This window comes from Bubalus bubalis, chromosome 4 (genome assembly GCF_019923935.1).
Source record: "Bubalus bubalis isolate 160015118507 breed Murrah chromosome 4, NDDB_SH_1, whole genome shotgun sequence".
NCBI classification, from domain to species: Eukaryota; Metazoa; Chordata; class Mammalia; order Artiodactyla; family Bovidae; genus Bubalus; species Bubalus bubalis.
This window is the reverse complement of record NC_059160.1, coordinates 2,986,185-3,000,878: the sequence shown is the minus strand read 5'-3', so window position 1 is coordinate 3,000,878 and position 14,694 is coordinate 2,986,185. Positions and strand designations below refer to the sequence as shown.

Below are 14,694 nucleotides of genomic sequence, written 5' to 3'. Positions count from 1 at the left end.
AGCCTGGCAGGGCTGCTGTGGGCATGTCACCCTGCACGGCGCCTGCAGGGCCTCCCTGCTGCCAGCGGCTCGGGCCTCCAGCCCTGGGGAGGTGGCCGCCTCCTGCCTTGGCGGAGGCGGACGGCGGGCTCATCAGCGGGCTTCCGGGCCAGCGCTTCACCTTCTGCTGCCCTGACTCTCTTCATGAACGTCTCTTGCCTTTGTACCTGAAGTCGGAGGCGCTCTGCCTGACTCGGGGCATTGCTGGGTTAGTGGCAAAGCATGTCACTGGCCGGGACAGGCTTGGTGGGCATCAGCCAGGCGAGGGCTGTCCCTGCAGCTGGACTGTGGCCCAGCTGTGAGTGGGTCTTGAGTGGACACCAGAGGTGGCAGTGGACTCGCACCCTTGGGGACCCTGGAGGCGGGGCGGTGGTGGGTTTTCTGCTCTCAGTGATGGGGGCCTGGCTGGAGGTCTCGCTGTTCCTCAGGGGCTGTCGCTCTCGCCTGACCTCCCAGATCCGCCTCAGAGCGCAGCTCAGGGGTGCGTGTGACCCTAATGTCTGAGTGAAGTCACACGGAGTGTCTTTGCGGTTGAGGTAAATAAGACTGAGCACGTTTATCCGCGATGCCACGTGGACCTGTTCTTTCCGCGACACCTTCTCCTGGAGAATCCCGAGGTGCTGGGGGAGGGGGCATTCCCCTGGCGGGGGGCCTCTGGTGCCCCCATCCCTGCCCCCCCAACCACTCCAGCCCCCCTCCCTGAGAGGAGGCCAGTGTGGGGGCCCCGCAGGCGAGGGCAGCCCGAGGCAAGGAGGCGGCCTCGCCGCTGCGCCCACTCTCGCAGGCTCTCATGGAAGCTTCTGCCCAGTGGTGGCGAGAGTCATCTTGCTCCCCGGTGGCCCCAGGGCTCCCTCAGGGGTGTGTTTGGTGTGAAGGGCCCGCTCTGCGCGGGGAGGGAGCCGAGTCTGGCAGCTGCTGCTGGACGTGGCCGTCAGCGTGTCTGCTCCGTGCTGTGTCGCTTGCCCCATTTCCTGAGTTTAGTTCTTACTCTGAATTTCCGTTTTGGAAGATGAGATTGCTCACGGGGACTTAGGTCTGCGGGCCTGCAGCCCTTTCAGGGCCTCGTGCTTGTGGGTCCCCCGCTCCCTGCAGGCTCCTCGTCCTGTGGCTCGAGGGACCCCCGCTCCTGCCTCTGCCCGTGCTGGGTCCTGGGTGCCAGGCGCCGTCTCACCTCGCCTCAGCGGCTGGGTGAGCTCTGGTGGTCCCTCAGCCCACCTGCGGGGCACCTGGCTTCCTTTGCTTTCTCCGGGTGCTGATCCCAGCCTCCCTCCTTGGGGAGGCCTGGGATGTTCAGACAGTCATGGGGCCCTTCCTGTGGGCCCTGGTGGCCTCCCTGTGTGCCCAGGCCTGGGTGACCCGTGCAGGCACCCTGCCCCGGCCCTGCACCCACCGATCCTCTGGCGTGTGGCCCGGGTGGGCCCTCTGGGGAGCCCTGGCCACCGACCCCGACGTGTGCGGTGGTTTTCTGTTCCTCCCTGTCTTCCCTCTCGTGGCGCGTCTGTTTCCCTGAGGAGCGACCAGGAGGACAGTGAGCTCTACGTGGGAGCCGGCTCATTTTCTGCCTCCAGCAGGCAGCTCACCACTGCTCTGTGAGGGCTGGGCGGGACTGCTGTGCCGCGGCAGACCCAGCGCGGCGGACGCAAGGCCTCCCGGTGGACGCCTGGCCGTGGGCCAAGCCCTGGGGCCTCACCTCTCTTTTGCTCCCCCCCCACCCCACTGCAGGAAGCGCCAGTGACGCCGCCCCCCTGCAGAGGTCCCAGTCTCTCCCACACGCGGCCACCGTGGCACTGGGCGGGGCACCCGAGCCCAGTGCCCTCAGCACCTCGGCCTTAAGTGAAAGAGAGGCCTCCCGGCTGGACAAGTTCAAGCACCTGCTTGCGGGCCCCAACACAGACCTCGGTGAGTCCCCGTGGTGAGTCCCCGTGGGCGAGTCCCTGTGGTGAGTTCCTGTGGGTGAGTCCCCGTGATGAGTCCCCGTGGGTGAGTTCTGGGGTTGAGTCCCTGTGGGTGAGTCCCCGGGGTGAGTCCCCCTGGTGAGTCCCCGTGGGCGAGTCCCCAGGGTGAGACCCCATGGCTGAGTCCCCGTGATGAGTCCCCGTGGGTGAGTCCCCCTGCTGAGTCCCGGGGGTGAGACCTTGTGACTGAGTCCCCGTGATGAGTCCCCCTGGTGAGTCCCCGTGGGTGAGTCCCAGGAGTAAGACCCCGTGGCTGAGTCCCTGTGATGAGTCCCCATGGGTGAGTCCCCCTGCTGAGTCCTGGGAGTGAGACCCCATGACCCAGTCCCTGTGATGAGTCCCTGTGGCCAAGCCCCCGTGATGAGCCCCCGTGGGCTCTGCCGCTTCTGGCCGTGCTCGCTTCTGCAGGAGGCCTGGATCTGAGAGTCCCGGCCTGCTCCCCTTTGGTGTGCCTGTTCCCCGTGTAATTTACTGGGTCAGAAGTTGATCTGTTGTATTTCAGGCCGGTAGGCCACCAGGAGGAGAGCCGCCTGTCCTGAAAGTTGACTCTAGATGTGTTTATTAATGTGCTTCCCGTGCAATTTGATGAGCATTTTTTTTTAAAAATTTACTTTTAATTGGAAGATAATTGCTGTACAGTGTTGTGTTTTTTAAAAATTTATCTTTAATTGGAGGTGATTGGCATTCTTCGATATTTTTTCTTAATGCGCTCTGCTGGCTTCTTGGTGCTGGCCAGGGCCAGTGACTGAGTCCTGCCGGGGGTGACCGACTGTGCACCGTCGGACGGGGGCAGCGGGTCGGCATGGGGTGGGACTGGCTGTCGAGTGGGCCGGCGGGGGGCGGGGGTCAAGGCCAGGCTTGGGTGGGGCTGCAGGGCCCAGGACAGTGCCGGCATGCTTCTCGTGGGGCAGCTGGCCCTGCGGCCCGTGCTTGCTGTCAAGTCCTGCTGGAGCTGTGCGCACAAGTTCCATGCTTCTGTTTCTGTGTCTCATCTGGGTGCTACCGGGCGCCGGGCACTTTGCCGGACGCTGGAGCTCCCGGGAGGACAGAGCAGTCGCGCTGAAGGCTGGGCGCCGCTGCGGGCAGTGCCCTGCGTGGCCAGCAGGTGGCGCGTGAGGCCCGTGGATGGAGGTGGCAGCCCGGCCGGCCTGGGAAGCTGGAGCTGTGCAGCCTCGTTCCTGGGGCTGGGGGAGCGGCTCTGGGAATGTCCCGTGGCCTGAAGGTGCCGCTCCCGTCCCCTGCCCTTCTCACGGTGGGTTTTTGTTCTTCGCTCACTTTGGTTTCTTTTCTGGGCGCGCACGTTACAGTTTCACAGCACAGAGGGCGCAGCGGGAAGAAGAGCCTTTTTCCTTTTCCAGCTCGCCTTCCCCCCTTCCTGCGGTTCCGGGTGTCGTCGTCCAGAGAGGCCCAGCTTACCGTCTGTGTCAGGCTTCTCATTCTGATGTGACTTGAGACGCACAGGGAGGGCGCGGGCGCTGTGCCCGTTGCCCGGCCGTTCTGGTCGTTTCCCTTGCGCCCGTTCGTTCTCCGCGCGTGTGCTCACGTGTGTTCGTGCTTTTCCTGAACCGCTTGATCAGTTGGAGAAGCTGCGCCCTCGATCCTCGAGACCTCACCCCTCCTGAGGACAAAGGCGTCTTCCGGGCGTCGCCGCGGCCTCATTCTCATAGTTGGGGTTTCACATCCATGCAGCCCTGTCGTCCAGGGCACCAACCACGCTCAGTTTCGACGACGCTCGTCTCCGTGACGGGCACACGCTGGCGCCTCCTTCCTAGTCCAGGACCTGCCCCAGGGTCCTGCGTGGCGTGCGGGTGCTGCCCCCCTTGTCTCGTGAGCTGGCGTGCTCCTCTGGACCTCGAGACGTGCTCTGGGACGAGCGAGGCCCTCCTCGGGGCGTGTGTCACGTCCCCCTGGTGAGCTCTGAGCCGGCTGTGGGTGAATTGTCTGCCACCTCGGTTATCACGGCAGGAGGCTGGGGTGCTGGTTTGTCCTGGGCTCAGTGGAGCCCCCTCTGATCACCTCTCACGAGACACCCCCTGATCTAGTCCTAGGCGGCACGGGGATCACTTGTGAAAACTAGATTGCCTGATGGGAACTGCAGCTCTTCAGGATCCCAGCCCCCAGTTAGAATCTCCTGTGGACTTTGTCATCAGAGTAGCTTGGGAAATTAAAATCGTACTTAAAAATGAAGCTTTCAAGATGTGTGGGCAAGTGAGTATGTATGGATAAACTGAAAGGTTAAAAGAAACGAGATTCTTCTGTTCAGTTGTGGGATTCTATTTTTTTCCTTGCCTTTTCTCAGAATTCTATGTAAGTATGAAATCTAACACCAAAAGGTGAAAACCAAAGCTTTCAAAATGAAACAATTACAGGATTTGTATTTGGTGACTGCAGAAAACACAGCCAGTAAATTGCGTTTTTATAAGGCAGTTTGGAGAAGGCAGTGGCACCCCACTCCAGTACTCTTGCTTGGAAAATCCCATGGACAGAGGAGCCTGGTGGGCTGCAGTCCATGGGGTCACTAAGAATTGGACACGACTGAGTGACTTCACTTTCACTTTTCAGTTTCACGCATTGGAGAAAGAAATGGCAACCCACTCCAGTGTTCTTGCCTGGAGAATCCCAGGGACGGAGGAGCCTGTAGGCTGCCATCTATGGAGTCTCACAGAGTCGGACACGACTGAAGCGACTTAGCAGTAGCAGCAACAGCATAAGGCAGTTAGGTTCGGGAGACAGTGGAAAGTATCATCTTAACGTCACATATGTGACGTAAGTGGCAAATACTTGCCAACGTCGGAGGAGCAAAGCGATGACCTGGGTGACGCCCACAGAAGTGCCTCCCCCGCAGCGTCCCTCTGGCCTCGGGCTGCACGGCTGTTTGCTGGGGCTCTGTTCGGAGCTTGAGGACGAGGGCAACAAATAGAACTTAATGGCTCACTCTGCTCTCAGCATCAACTCGGTCTTTTCTCGTGCAAAGGCTGCCTTTTTCGAAGCCCAGGGAAGCAACCCTTGGAGGCCTCCGTGGTCACGCACATCTGTGAACGGGAGTGTGACTTGGCCGCTGGCAGGACCTGTGCCTCTGAGGCCCGTGGGGTGACCACCCGGTGGCAGCCGGGCCCTGAGGTCGTCTGTCCGCGGCACGCAGCCCTGTCCTGGGACGTTCAGACTGTAATGAGGGGGAGGGAGGCCAGCTGCAGGGTCACCCGGCTGGTCCTCTTACCCACGTGAGCCCTGCGGCTGGGCTTTAAAGCGGACAGCGTGTGGGAGCCGGCTCTGGGGAGGAAGGGGGTTTTTCAGGGGGCAGGTGGGTGGCACAGAGCTGTTCACTCCAGAAGCAAGGGCTTGAGTTGGATGGCCCTTCAGGGCCTGGGGCTGGAGGAGAGCCTGACTGCGGGGCCTGTGACGGCAGGAGGGCGAGGCCGTGCAGCCTGGGAGCCCGTGCGTGACCGGTGTGGATCCATGGCTCAGCCTCCTGTCTCGTCCCCGGGAATCTGACCTCCCTGCAGGGTCCTCGTGAGTCGGGGCGACTGACGTCAGGTGCCACGTAGTTCTTCATTCAGCCAGCGTTCCTGAGCATCTGCTGTGGTCGGTGCTGGGGTGAACCGCAAACAGAGCCCAGGGTCCCTGCCCTCGGGAGCTGACGCTGAGTGTCGGGGGGCACTGGCAGAGGGCACAGGACAGGGGGATGCCCTCCAGGACGTCTGGGGGAGAATCGGCTAGTCCCCGTGACACAGCTGGAGAGACAGGGACGAGGGTCAGACAGATGCTGGCTGCACGGGCCCTGAGCCTTCACATGACCGGACGGGCCAGGCCTCCAGCTCAGCTGACGTGCCCCACAGCTGGCTACACGGAATTCGAAACCTGCTGGGTGCGCCCTGGGTGGGACGTGGCGGGGTCCAGTGGGGCCTTTGCTTTGGTCACCGCGTCTCAGATTCCTGGCTGCAGGTCTGCGAGCCTCTCCTGTTGGAGAGCCCAGCCTGGCCGATCCCGATGGCACGGGGTGGGGTGGGGGGCGTCTCTGTGAGGTGACCGCTTTCTTCCCCCGTTTCTCCTGGATTTCCCCTGGATTTGGTTCTCCCTGGCAGCGTCGCTTCCGGTGTCAGGGGTAACACTGATGAAGCAGCTCTCACTAAGAACGTACGTAAGGGGGCAGTGCGTGTTTTTGAACAAGGTCATGTTTTTAAAGGTAGCTTCTAGGTTGGAAGCGTCGCCTGAGTTGCCCCCTGAGGCCCTGACGCCTCCCCTGAGCCCGTCCCCTTGGCCCCGTCGCCCCTTCTCTGAGCAGCGGCCGCCTCCTCTGAGCCCGTCCCCGCTGCCCATGCCTCTCTCGTCTGCGCTCCCCCCCGGCTCTTCCCAGGCTCCCAGCTCAGCTTGTTCCCATGTCCTGCTCCCTGCCGCCGCCTCCTGCGGGCCCGTCCCCCGTGTCTGCCGCCTGCTCGCCCAGCCGTCAGCCGTCCTGTGCAGACGAGATCTGGTCAGAGGCCGTCAGAGCCACCCTGGGCTCCATCTTGCTCAGAGACAGCCCTTGGCCCGGGGACGCTGCACGGCTCAGCCGCCTGCCCCCGTTGTGCCCTCCTTGGCCTGGGGACGCTGCACGGCTCAGCCGCCTGCCCCCGTTGTCCCCTCCCAACCGCATGGTTCTGCGGTGGCCGGGGCACAGCACACAGCGGCACGTCCAGGCCCGGGGCCCCTGCTCTGCTGCCCGCCTGCCTGCAATCCCACCTGACCCTTCCTCCAGGTCCCTGCTCAACCATCAGCTGTCATCAGGCGCTCCTGCCCCGGCCCTCCCCCGTCCCCCCGTCCCCCGTGCACCCCCTCCCCCATCCACGGCCCTCCCCTGTCCACCCGTCCACCCTTCAGTCCCTCTCATCCTGGCTGCTTTTCCTTGGAGCACCCGTCTCCCTCTGCCCCCAGCCCCTAGACTGAAGCCTCTGGTGCACCAGCTCACGGAGGGTGTGGGGTGCTGAGCACTGGGGAGGTGGCTCCCCTTCCTTTGGGCGGGCGCAGTCCTCCCGCTCTGGCTTTCTTCTCTTTCTGTAAAAACAATCACTGTGCAAGTGATCATTGCAGACGTCCAGACAGCTCAGATGCCGCAGCGCCCGTCCTCCGGCCGGGACCCCTGCCCCCGCGCGGCCTCTGCCCTGTGCCGTCCCCGTGCCACTGGCGCCCCAAGTCCCGCTTGGAGGACAGGGCTCTGCGTGCCCCCCGCATGCCACTCTCGTTGTCGGGCTTCCGTGATGATTGTTCGTGGGATGTTGCTGAAATCGAGAGATGTGGGAAAGATAATAAAACCCACCGCGTGTTCACTCTGGATGTGTGAGTGTGTTTCCTTCCCTGCTTCCTTTCCTGTAATTGATTCTCGCCGGCCCGTCAGAGTCCCCAGCAGAAGGGGCTCCCCAAGCTCACCCGGTCTCCTGGGCTTCAGGACGGGAGCGTGAGAACCAGAGGACACACACTCTGGTTTCATGTGTTGCCGCCAGCGGCAGCTTTATTTTTTGGGTGGTGTTTGCACTCTGGGTGTGGTGTCTGAGCCATATGCAGCGTCCCTCAGCTTGAGGTAAACCGGAATGAGTGTGACCTGGTGGAAGCCAAGCGTTTGATTTCACGTGTTGGGTGGACCAAGTCTTTGGTGTAATTAGGAATCCATTCAAGGAGCTTCCCGACAACTTCCTCATGGATGAAGATTTCCTACGTATAACCTTAAAAGCAAATGTTAAAAAATGTTTAAAGGAGCCGTTTGAAAAATCAATCTGTTACGTGTTTGTCTTTCTTTAACGATTTCCTGTGTCGATTAGGACGTGGAGTAACTGTTTGAAAGACCCTGAGACTGTGGTGGTGTTTTCCGTCCGAGGGATGAGAGCGGAGAAGTGGGCAGAGCGTGCGGGGCCGTGCCCTGCCCTGCAGCCCGTGAGCTGACTGTGCTCTCAGGTGCTGCCCGTCTCACCCCTGGCCTGGGAGCTCCTTGCGGGCCGTGCTGTGAGTCACGGGTCCTCATGTCCAGTGACGGGACAGGACACGGCGCGGGCTCGGGAGGGCCTGGTGGCGTCCCCGCGGGCTGTCTGCCGCCTCTGCAGCGCTCACAGCCTCGCTGGTTCCCCAGCTGAGTGGGGGATCGCTGAGGATTTGTTTTGGGTGAAATGTGAAAGTCGCTCAGTCGTGTCTGACTCCTTGCAATGGATTATAGCCGCCCCAGGCTCCTCTGTCCATGGGATTCTCCAGGCAAGACCACTGGAGTGGGTTGCCACTTCCTTCTCTAGGGGATCTTCCCGACCCAGGGATCAAACCCAGGTCTCCTGCACTGCAGGTGGATTCTTTACCACTGAGCCACCTGGGAAGCCCTTGTTTTGGCTGAAGGTATCAGAAAAGCAGACTCAGAGCTCTTAGACAGAGAGGGGCTTGTGTTTCCTGGCCGGCTGTCTGGAGAGGAGCTGTGGGCGTCATTTCATCAGGGATCTGAGCTCTGGCCACAAGGTGGCGTCGTGGTCCTGCTCGAGGCAGAGGGCAGGCGCCAGGGCGTCTGGGCCCTTCTCTGGAAGGCAGTGTGATCAGAGCTGGGTCACGTTCCCCCCCAGCTGTGGCGTGGAGAAGTAGGGATCCCGCGGGCTCGGCCTGCGGCACTTTGCAGTGGGGCTCTGGTCACAGGGGAGAGGGAGGCGGTGGGTGTGGGCGGACAGCCAGCTGTGTTGCCTCTGAGGCACGCGGGAGTCTGCACCTGCCCAGCTCTCCAGTCCCTTGAGGTCAGGGACTGTCTTTCTTATACTGCAGCTCTTAACCGTGGCTGGTGTCCAGCAGTGTCCCCACCACACAGTGGAGACCAGACAATGGCTGAATTGCTTTCAACTGTATACACAGTCTTGGGTGTGGAGGGAATAAATGGACCTTGAATTTTCAAAGTCAAAGACACGGCATTTAGAATGAACCCTCTTATGTCCTGTTTCTCCCACAAAATGTAGCTCAGACTCCAAGGGACCACAAACTGACACATAGCTAGGTGTCTCGTCCTGGAAACTGCAAAGAAAGTAACAGTTTTGTTTTAAGATAATTTAAGATTCATGGAACCCATTAATAAAAAAAGAATAACAATGGCTACCGTTCCTTCGAACTGATACATAGAGCTGAGCTGAGCACAAAATCAAGCTAAGAAAGGATATAAAGATGTGTTAACTTAGAAGAATGTGGTTATGTCCTTTGACCTCCTGGGGGCTTTGGTGGTATGCTGAATTGTTGCCCATCGCCTGAGCACAGGGAGGATGGTCGCCCGAGTGGGGAGAGATGACAGGCGGCCACCTGGGTCTGGTGTGGGCAGCCCTCGGTCGGCCAGACCTGGAGCGGGTGGTTGTGGATCGGGCTTGGCTGTGTGAGGCTGGAGCCCAGCTTCCTCCTGGGGCTGCCCTTGTGGCAGCTGCTGAGCAGATAGGATGTCTTGCTTCTCCCTGGTCCTGGCCTGGACACACGGGCCGTGTGTTCTACTGGGCAGCTGGCAGTGTCCTGGGCACATGGGCTGTGTGTTCTACTGGGCAGCTGGCAGTGGCCTGGGCACATGGGCCGTGTGTTCTAGTCGGGGGCTGGCAGGTTCTGTGACCACAGATCCTATTTGGTGCCCTCTGGAAGTTCCCATCCTGTAAACTTGCAGATGAAGCTAGAATAAAGAAGATTTTCTGAAGGGACAAGCAAAGAGATTGGGAGTGATTGAAATTCACCTTGGGCATGGAAGGATGTGGGCAACACGGCAGTGGGATTGTTTGACGTCTTTAGAATCAAGTCAAGGGCTCTGGGAGGGTGGCCGTGGTGGCTTTGGTGGTGATGGTGATGGTGGTCACGGTGGTGATGATGTAATGGTGGTGATGATGTAATGGTGGTGATGATGTAATGGTGATGATGCAATGGTGGTGATGATGCAATGGTGGCGATGATGCAGTGGTGGCGATGATGTAATGGTGGCGATGATGCAATGGTGGCGATGATGCAATGGTGGCGATGATGTAATGGTGGCGATGATGTAATGGTGGCGATGATGTAATGGTGATGATGTAATGTGGTGATGATGTAATGTGGTGATGATGTAATGGTGGTGATGATGTAATGGTGATGATGCAATGGTGGCGATGATGTAATGGTGGTGATGATGTAATGGTGGTGATGATGTAATGGTGATGATGTAATGGTGATGATGTAATGGTGATGATGTAATGGTGGTGATGATGTAATGGTGGTGATGGCGATGAGGATGGTAGTGACGGTGGTGGTGATGGTGATGGTGGTCATGGTGAGGTGGTGGTGACCACTGGATTTGAGTGCTTGCTCTGTGTCAGGTTCATGGAAATACATGGGATCCCTGAGAAGGAGCTCAGAGAGGCAGGGGCACAATGGCCGTCCACACCCTCCTGAGTCCCTTTCTCTGTGTTTGCAGACACAGGCCCATCTCTCTCTGCACTTCTTCCTGGAGTCGTTGGTCGTCCTCCTTCCTGGGGGACCCTGGCCCTGAGCGCCACGTTCCCTCTCTCGCTTCCCTTCTCGTGCCGTCCATCCGTCTGTCTGGTTGGTGCTCACAGGCAGGAAGGGAAGTTGTGCCCGTTAACGGTGAGCAGCGCGAAAGTGGAGGAGGAGCGTGGCTGGGTGCCGTTTTGACTTTCTCACCCCCAAGCCTGCTGTGATTGTCGCAGGCTGGAGTTGGCATCTCTTCACTGCAGGGAACACAGCATCGCGTTGTAGGGGCTGTGGGGCGGAGAGGCTGGACATGGTGGGGCCTGTGCGGCGGAAGAGCAGGTGGAAGCCGATGAGCAGCAGGACTCTAGCGGTGGTGGGTCAGGAAACTGTAATCTGACCCAGCTGACGGGACCAGACGGGCCGAGGAGGAGCGGGAGCCGCCCGGGCAGGGAGTCCCGTCCGCTCTGTGCTCCGGAGCAGGAGGTGCTTTGCTTTTCACTCGACGGGGCCCAGGGGCTGTTTTCACCTGCTTGGCTCAACCCCGTGTGCATTTGAAAGCTTCACTCTGCAGGCCCATGAGTTGATGGGGTGCACGTGTGCACAGATGCCATCTGAAACGGTGGTCACCTGCCCGTGGGGCGTGCTCCTCCACGCCCGTGTTGAGGACTCTGACCTGCCCTGTCCCAGGCCCACGGGCCCCTTCACTCTGATCATCATAGAAAGGTAGGGAGGCTTCATTGGTGTGACAGTACTCTTGTCTTGGCTTCCCAGGTGGCTCAGTGATAAAGAATTGCCTGCAGTGCAGGAGACTCGAGTTCGGTCTCTGGGTTGGGAAGATCCCCTGGAGGAGGAAATGGAAACCCACTCCAGCATTCTTGCCTGGAGAATCCCCTGGATTGAGGAGCCTGGCGGGCTACAGTCCGTGAGGTAGCAGAGAGGCGGGCACGGCTGCCAACCGCATACGGCAGCGCAGTTGCCTCAGTTGGCGTGGGCTGCTGGGGCAGAGCCGCTCTGGCTGCGTGGCTGCCACATTCATTTCTCACAGTCCTGGTGGCCGAGAGGTCCACGGTCCAGGCCCTGGAGGCAGATTCTGTACCTGCTGAGGTTCACAGACAGCGCCTTCCTACGTCCCCTGCAGCAGGAGCAGGGAGCCCCTGGGCCCTTTCTGAGGGCCCTGTTCCCGTGCGGTCTGCGGCAGCCGCTCCGCTCGATGGGATGTCGCCCTGCTTGGTCACCGCGTGGTGCCACCCGGCCCTCTGCAGGGAGGAAGGCCTCTCTCCCCACAGGTTGTCTCGTGGGTTCCGTGCCGACCCTAAGCAGTCAGTAGAGCACCCCGTTTGCACGTGAGAGACTGAGACTCGGGGGAGGAGGAGGGCCTGCCTGAGGCCTGGGCCCCCCGCCCGCCTCTGTCACTGTGCCGGGCCCGGGATGGGCACGCCTAGAGGCGTGCTGCGGGTAGTCACACGTGACCCAACTGGGGAGACGGGGAGATTCCTGATGCGCAGAGGTGCAGGGTGGGAGACGAGAGGTCACGCAGGTCGGCCTCAGCACGGGGCAGGACGCAGGAAGGTGTCAGGAACGCGGAAGCGCTGGACTTGGTGTCGGGAAGTGAAGAAAGCCGTCTCTTCTGAGTCTGTCGTGAGGGATGAAGCGCTGCCGGGCGAGCCTCTGGTTCTGGTTGTGAGCCAGCTCCTGAGACGCTAACACAGACTGAAGGCTTTCAGGTGAGGCTCAGTCGGTGCTCAAGTTGGTCTGAAAGGGGAAAAAGTTCAGGTTGGCGTAAAGTGCTTAAAAAATGAGATGCCCTTTTTCTTAGCATAAGAGAGTCTGAAAAATTAGTTCAGAATGTCTTTTTAAAGCTGCGTTTTAGTGGGTGTGTTGTCTTAGGTTCTAGAAGTAGGAATAACCACATAGGAAAGTCGGCAGCTGTTGATGGTCAGTTACCTTGCCCCTGGGTCCCGCCTCTTGGGACAGCGGCGTATGGGCATCAGGGTTAGATCAGGTCACGGCCATGCTTTCCCATTGACTGGCAGAATGATCTGGGCCATTTTTTCCCCCAAACTTCTTCAAGAGTTAGTTTCTCCACCTGTGGTTGCTGTTCAGTTGCTAAGTTGTGTCCGACTCTTTGCCATTCTGTGGACTGCAGCACACCAGGCTTCTCTTTGTCCTGGAATTTGCTCATGTCCATCGAGTCAGTGATGCCATTCAAACATCTCATCCTCTGTCATCCCCTTCTCCTCCTGCCTTCGCTCTTTCCCAGCATCAGGGTCTTTTCCTGTGAGTCGGCTCTTTGCATCAGGTGGTCAAAGTATTGGAGCTTCAGCTTCAGCATTAGTCCTTGGAATGAACACCCAGGACTGATCTCCTTTAGGATGGACTGGTTGGATCTCCTTGCAGTCCAAGGGACTCTTAAGTGTCTTCTCCAACACCACAGTTCAAAAGCATCAGTTCTTCTGCGCTCAGCCTTCTCTATGGTCCAGCTCTCACATCTGTACATGACTACAGGACAAACCATAGCTTTGACTGTACGGACCTTTGTCGGCAGAGTGATGTGGGTCTAAATGGTGCTCGCCGGCATCTGGCTTTGAGAGGTGGTCCTGTGAGAGGGGTCTGGGCAGGGCGGCAGGCTTGCCTGGCTCTGGTGCTGATTCCCATGACGGCCTGCCCCAGCGGAGCGCCCACGCCTCTCTGCGCTCAGGCAGCGAGGATGCAGACACTCTCGTTACCCGTTCAGCGGTTATCAAGTCATACGCCTTTCTCACGTTGCTACATCTTCATAACCATCATTTGTAATGGCTGTATAATGTTTTGAAAATGATCTTTATTTAAAATTGTTATTAAAACTGTATATCTGTCTAAATCAACATCTAATTTATATGCTTAATCAAAACTAGCATTCAAAATATGTACTCTAAATCCAGAAGCAGATACATTGTTCTTCGAGATTCTGCGGGAGGGAGCGGGGTGAGAGCACTTAAAGTTTGGGATTTGGTGATTTCACTCATTTTCTTTGCTTACTAGTTTTTCTTTTTAATTGAAAAAGCTACATCATGCAATGTTAAACATTCACACGGTCCCTAAGGGCTTACACGATGACAAACACATCTCGTGCCAGCAGCTCCCCTCCTGGCTCTCACCTCCTTTCAGAGGCTCTGTGTGAATTCAAGCGAGTGCATGTATGTGTGGCCCCCGCCCCCGGCTCGTTGTGAATTGCAAGTGGACACATGTTGCTCTCACATGCCCCCCTCTCACTTCATGCACGGTGGAGTGCCTGAGGATAGGCGATGCCTGGCACACACGTGGCCATCACCTCATTCACAAGTGTCAGCGTGGCATGTCAGTCGTCAGCCATTCCAGCAAGTAAAATACTCTTTAAAAAAATCGAGGTGAAGTTCACTCACACATATGGTTAGTCTGCGTGTTAGAAGAGCCCTGCTGAGTGTTTCCCGGTCTTCTCCGTCTGCCCAAGGCTGTGCTGCGTCTTGGTTGCCGCACCCGGGCTTCCCTGGTGGTGGTGCGTGGGCTCCTCACTGCGGCGGCGTGTCTTGATGGGGAGCGTGGACTCCTGGGTGGGTGGGCTTCCGCAGCTGCAGCGCGGGCTCCGTTGTTGGGGCTCCCGGGCTCGAGAGCACAGGCTCGGGAGTTACGGCGCACAGGCTCACGGCGTGTGGGATCCTCTCGGGCCAGGAACTGAACTGGTGTCTCCTGCACTGGCAGGCAGACTACTCCCCACTGAACCACGATCCAGCACCTCATACTGCACAGATCAGTGGTGGCTGGTGCTTTCCCACTGAACTGCGATCCAGCACCTCACACCGCACAGATCAGTGGTGGCTGGTGCTTTCCCACTGAACCGCGATCAACCACCTCCCACCGCACAGAGCAGTGGTGGCTGGTGCCTTCCCACTGAACCGCAATCAACCACCTCACACTGCACACATCAGTGGTGGCTGGTGCCTTCCCACTGAACCGCAATGAAGCACCTCCCACTGCACAGATCAGTGGTGGCTGGGGCAGTGCTGTGCAGGCACCTAAAGGCTGTGGCCCACCTGAAACACCCTTAGTGGGAACAGAGCAGCCATGTGATCCGGCAATTCCACTTGCGGATGTTTATCCAAAGGAAGTGAAAACAACTCAAAAAGAAGCGTGTGTGCCCGTGTTCATCGCAGCCTCGTTTACAACAAACCAAGACGCAGAAATAACCTGGGTGTCCGTCAGTGGACAAGTGGAGAGAGACATGTCAGACTCACGCAGAGGGATATTATTCAACCATAAA

At 58.9% G+C, this 14,694-nt stretch overlaps 1 protein-coding gene across 5 annotated transcripts in view; it reads left to right on the top strand.

The window, feature by feature from the left end:
* TBC1D22A (TBC1 domain family member 22A) overlaps window positions 1-14,694 on the top strand; it is a 323,966-nt gene that overhangs the window by 25,223 nt on the left and 284,049 nt on the right. For all 5 annotated transcript variants that reach the window (XM_044940746.1, XM_006074970.3, XM_006074969.3 and 2 more), the window contains exon 4: window positions 1,762-1,938. In XM_044940746.1, coding sequence (XP_044796681.1) covers window positions 1,762-1,938 — 177 coding nt within the window. The remainder of the gene's footprint in view (window positions 1-1,761; window positions 1,939-14,694) is intronic.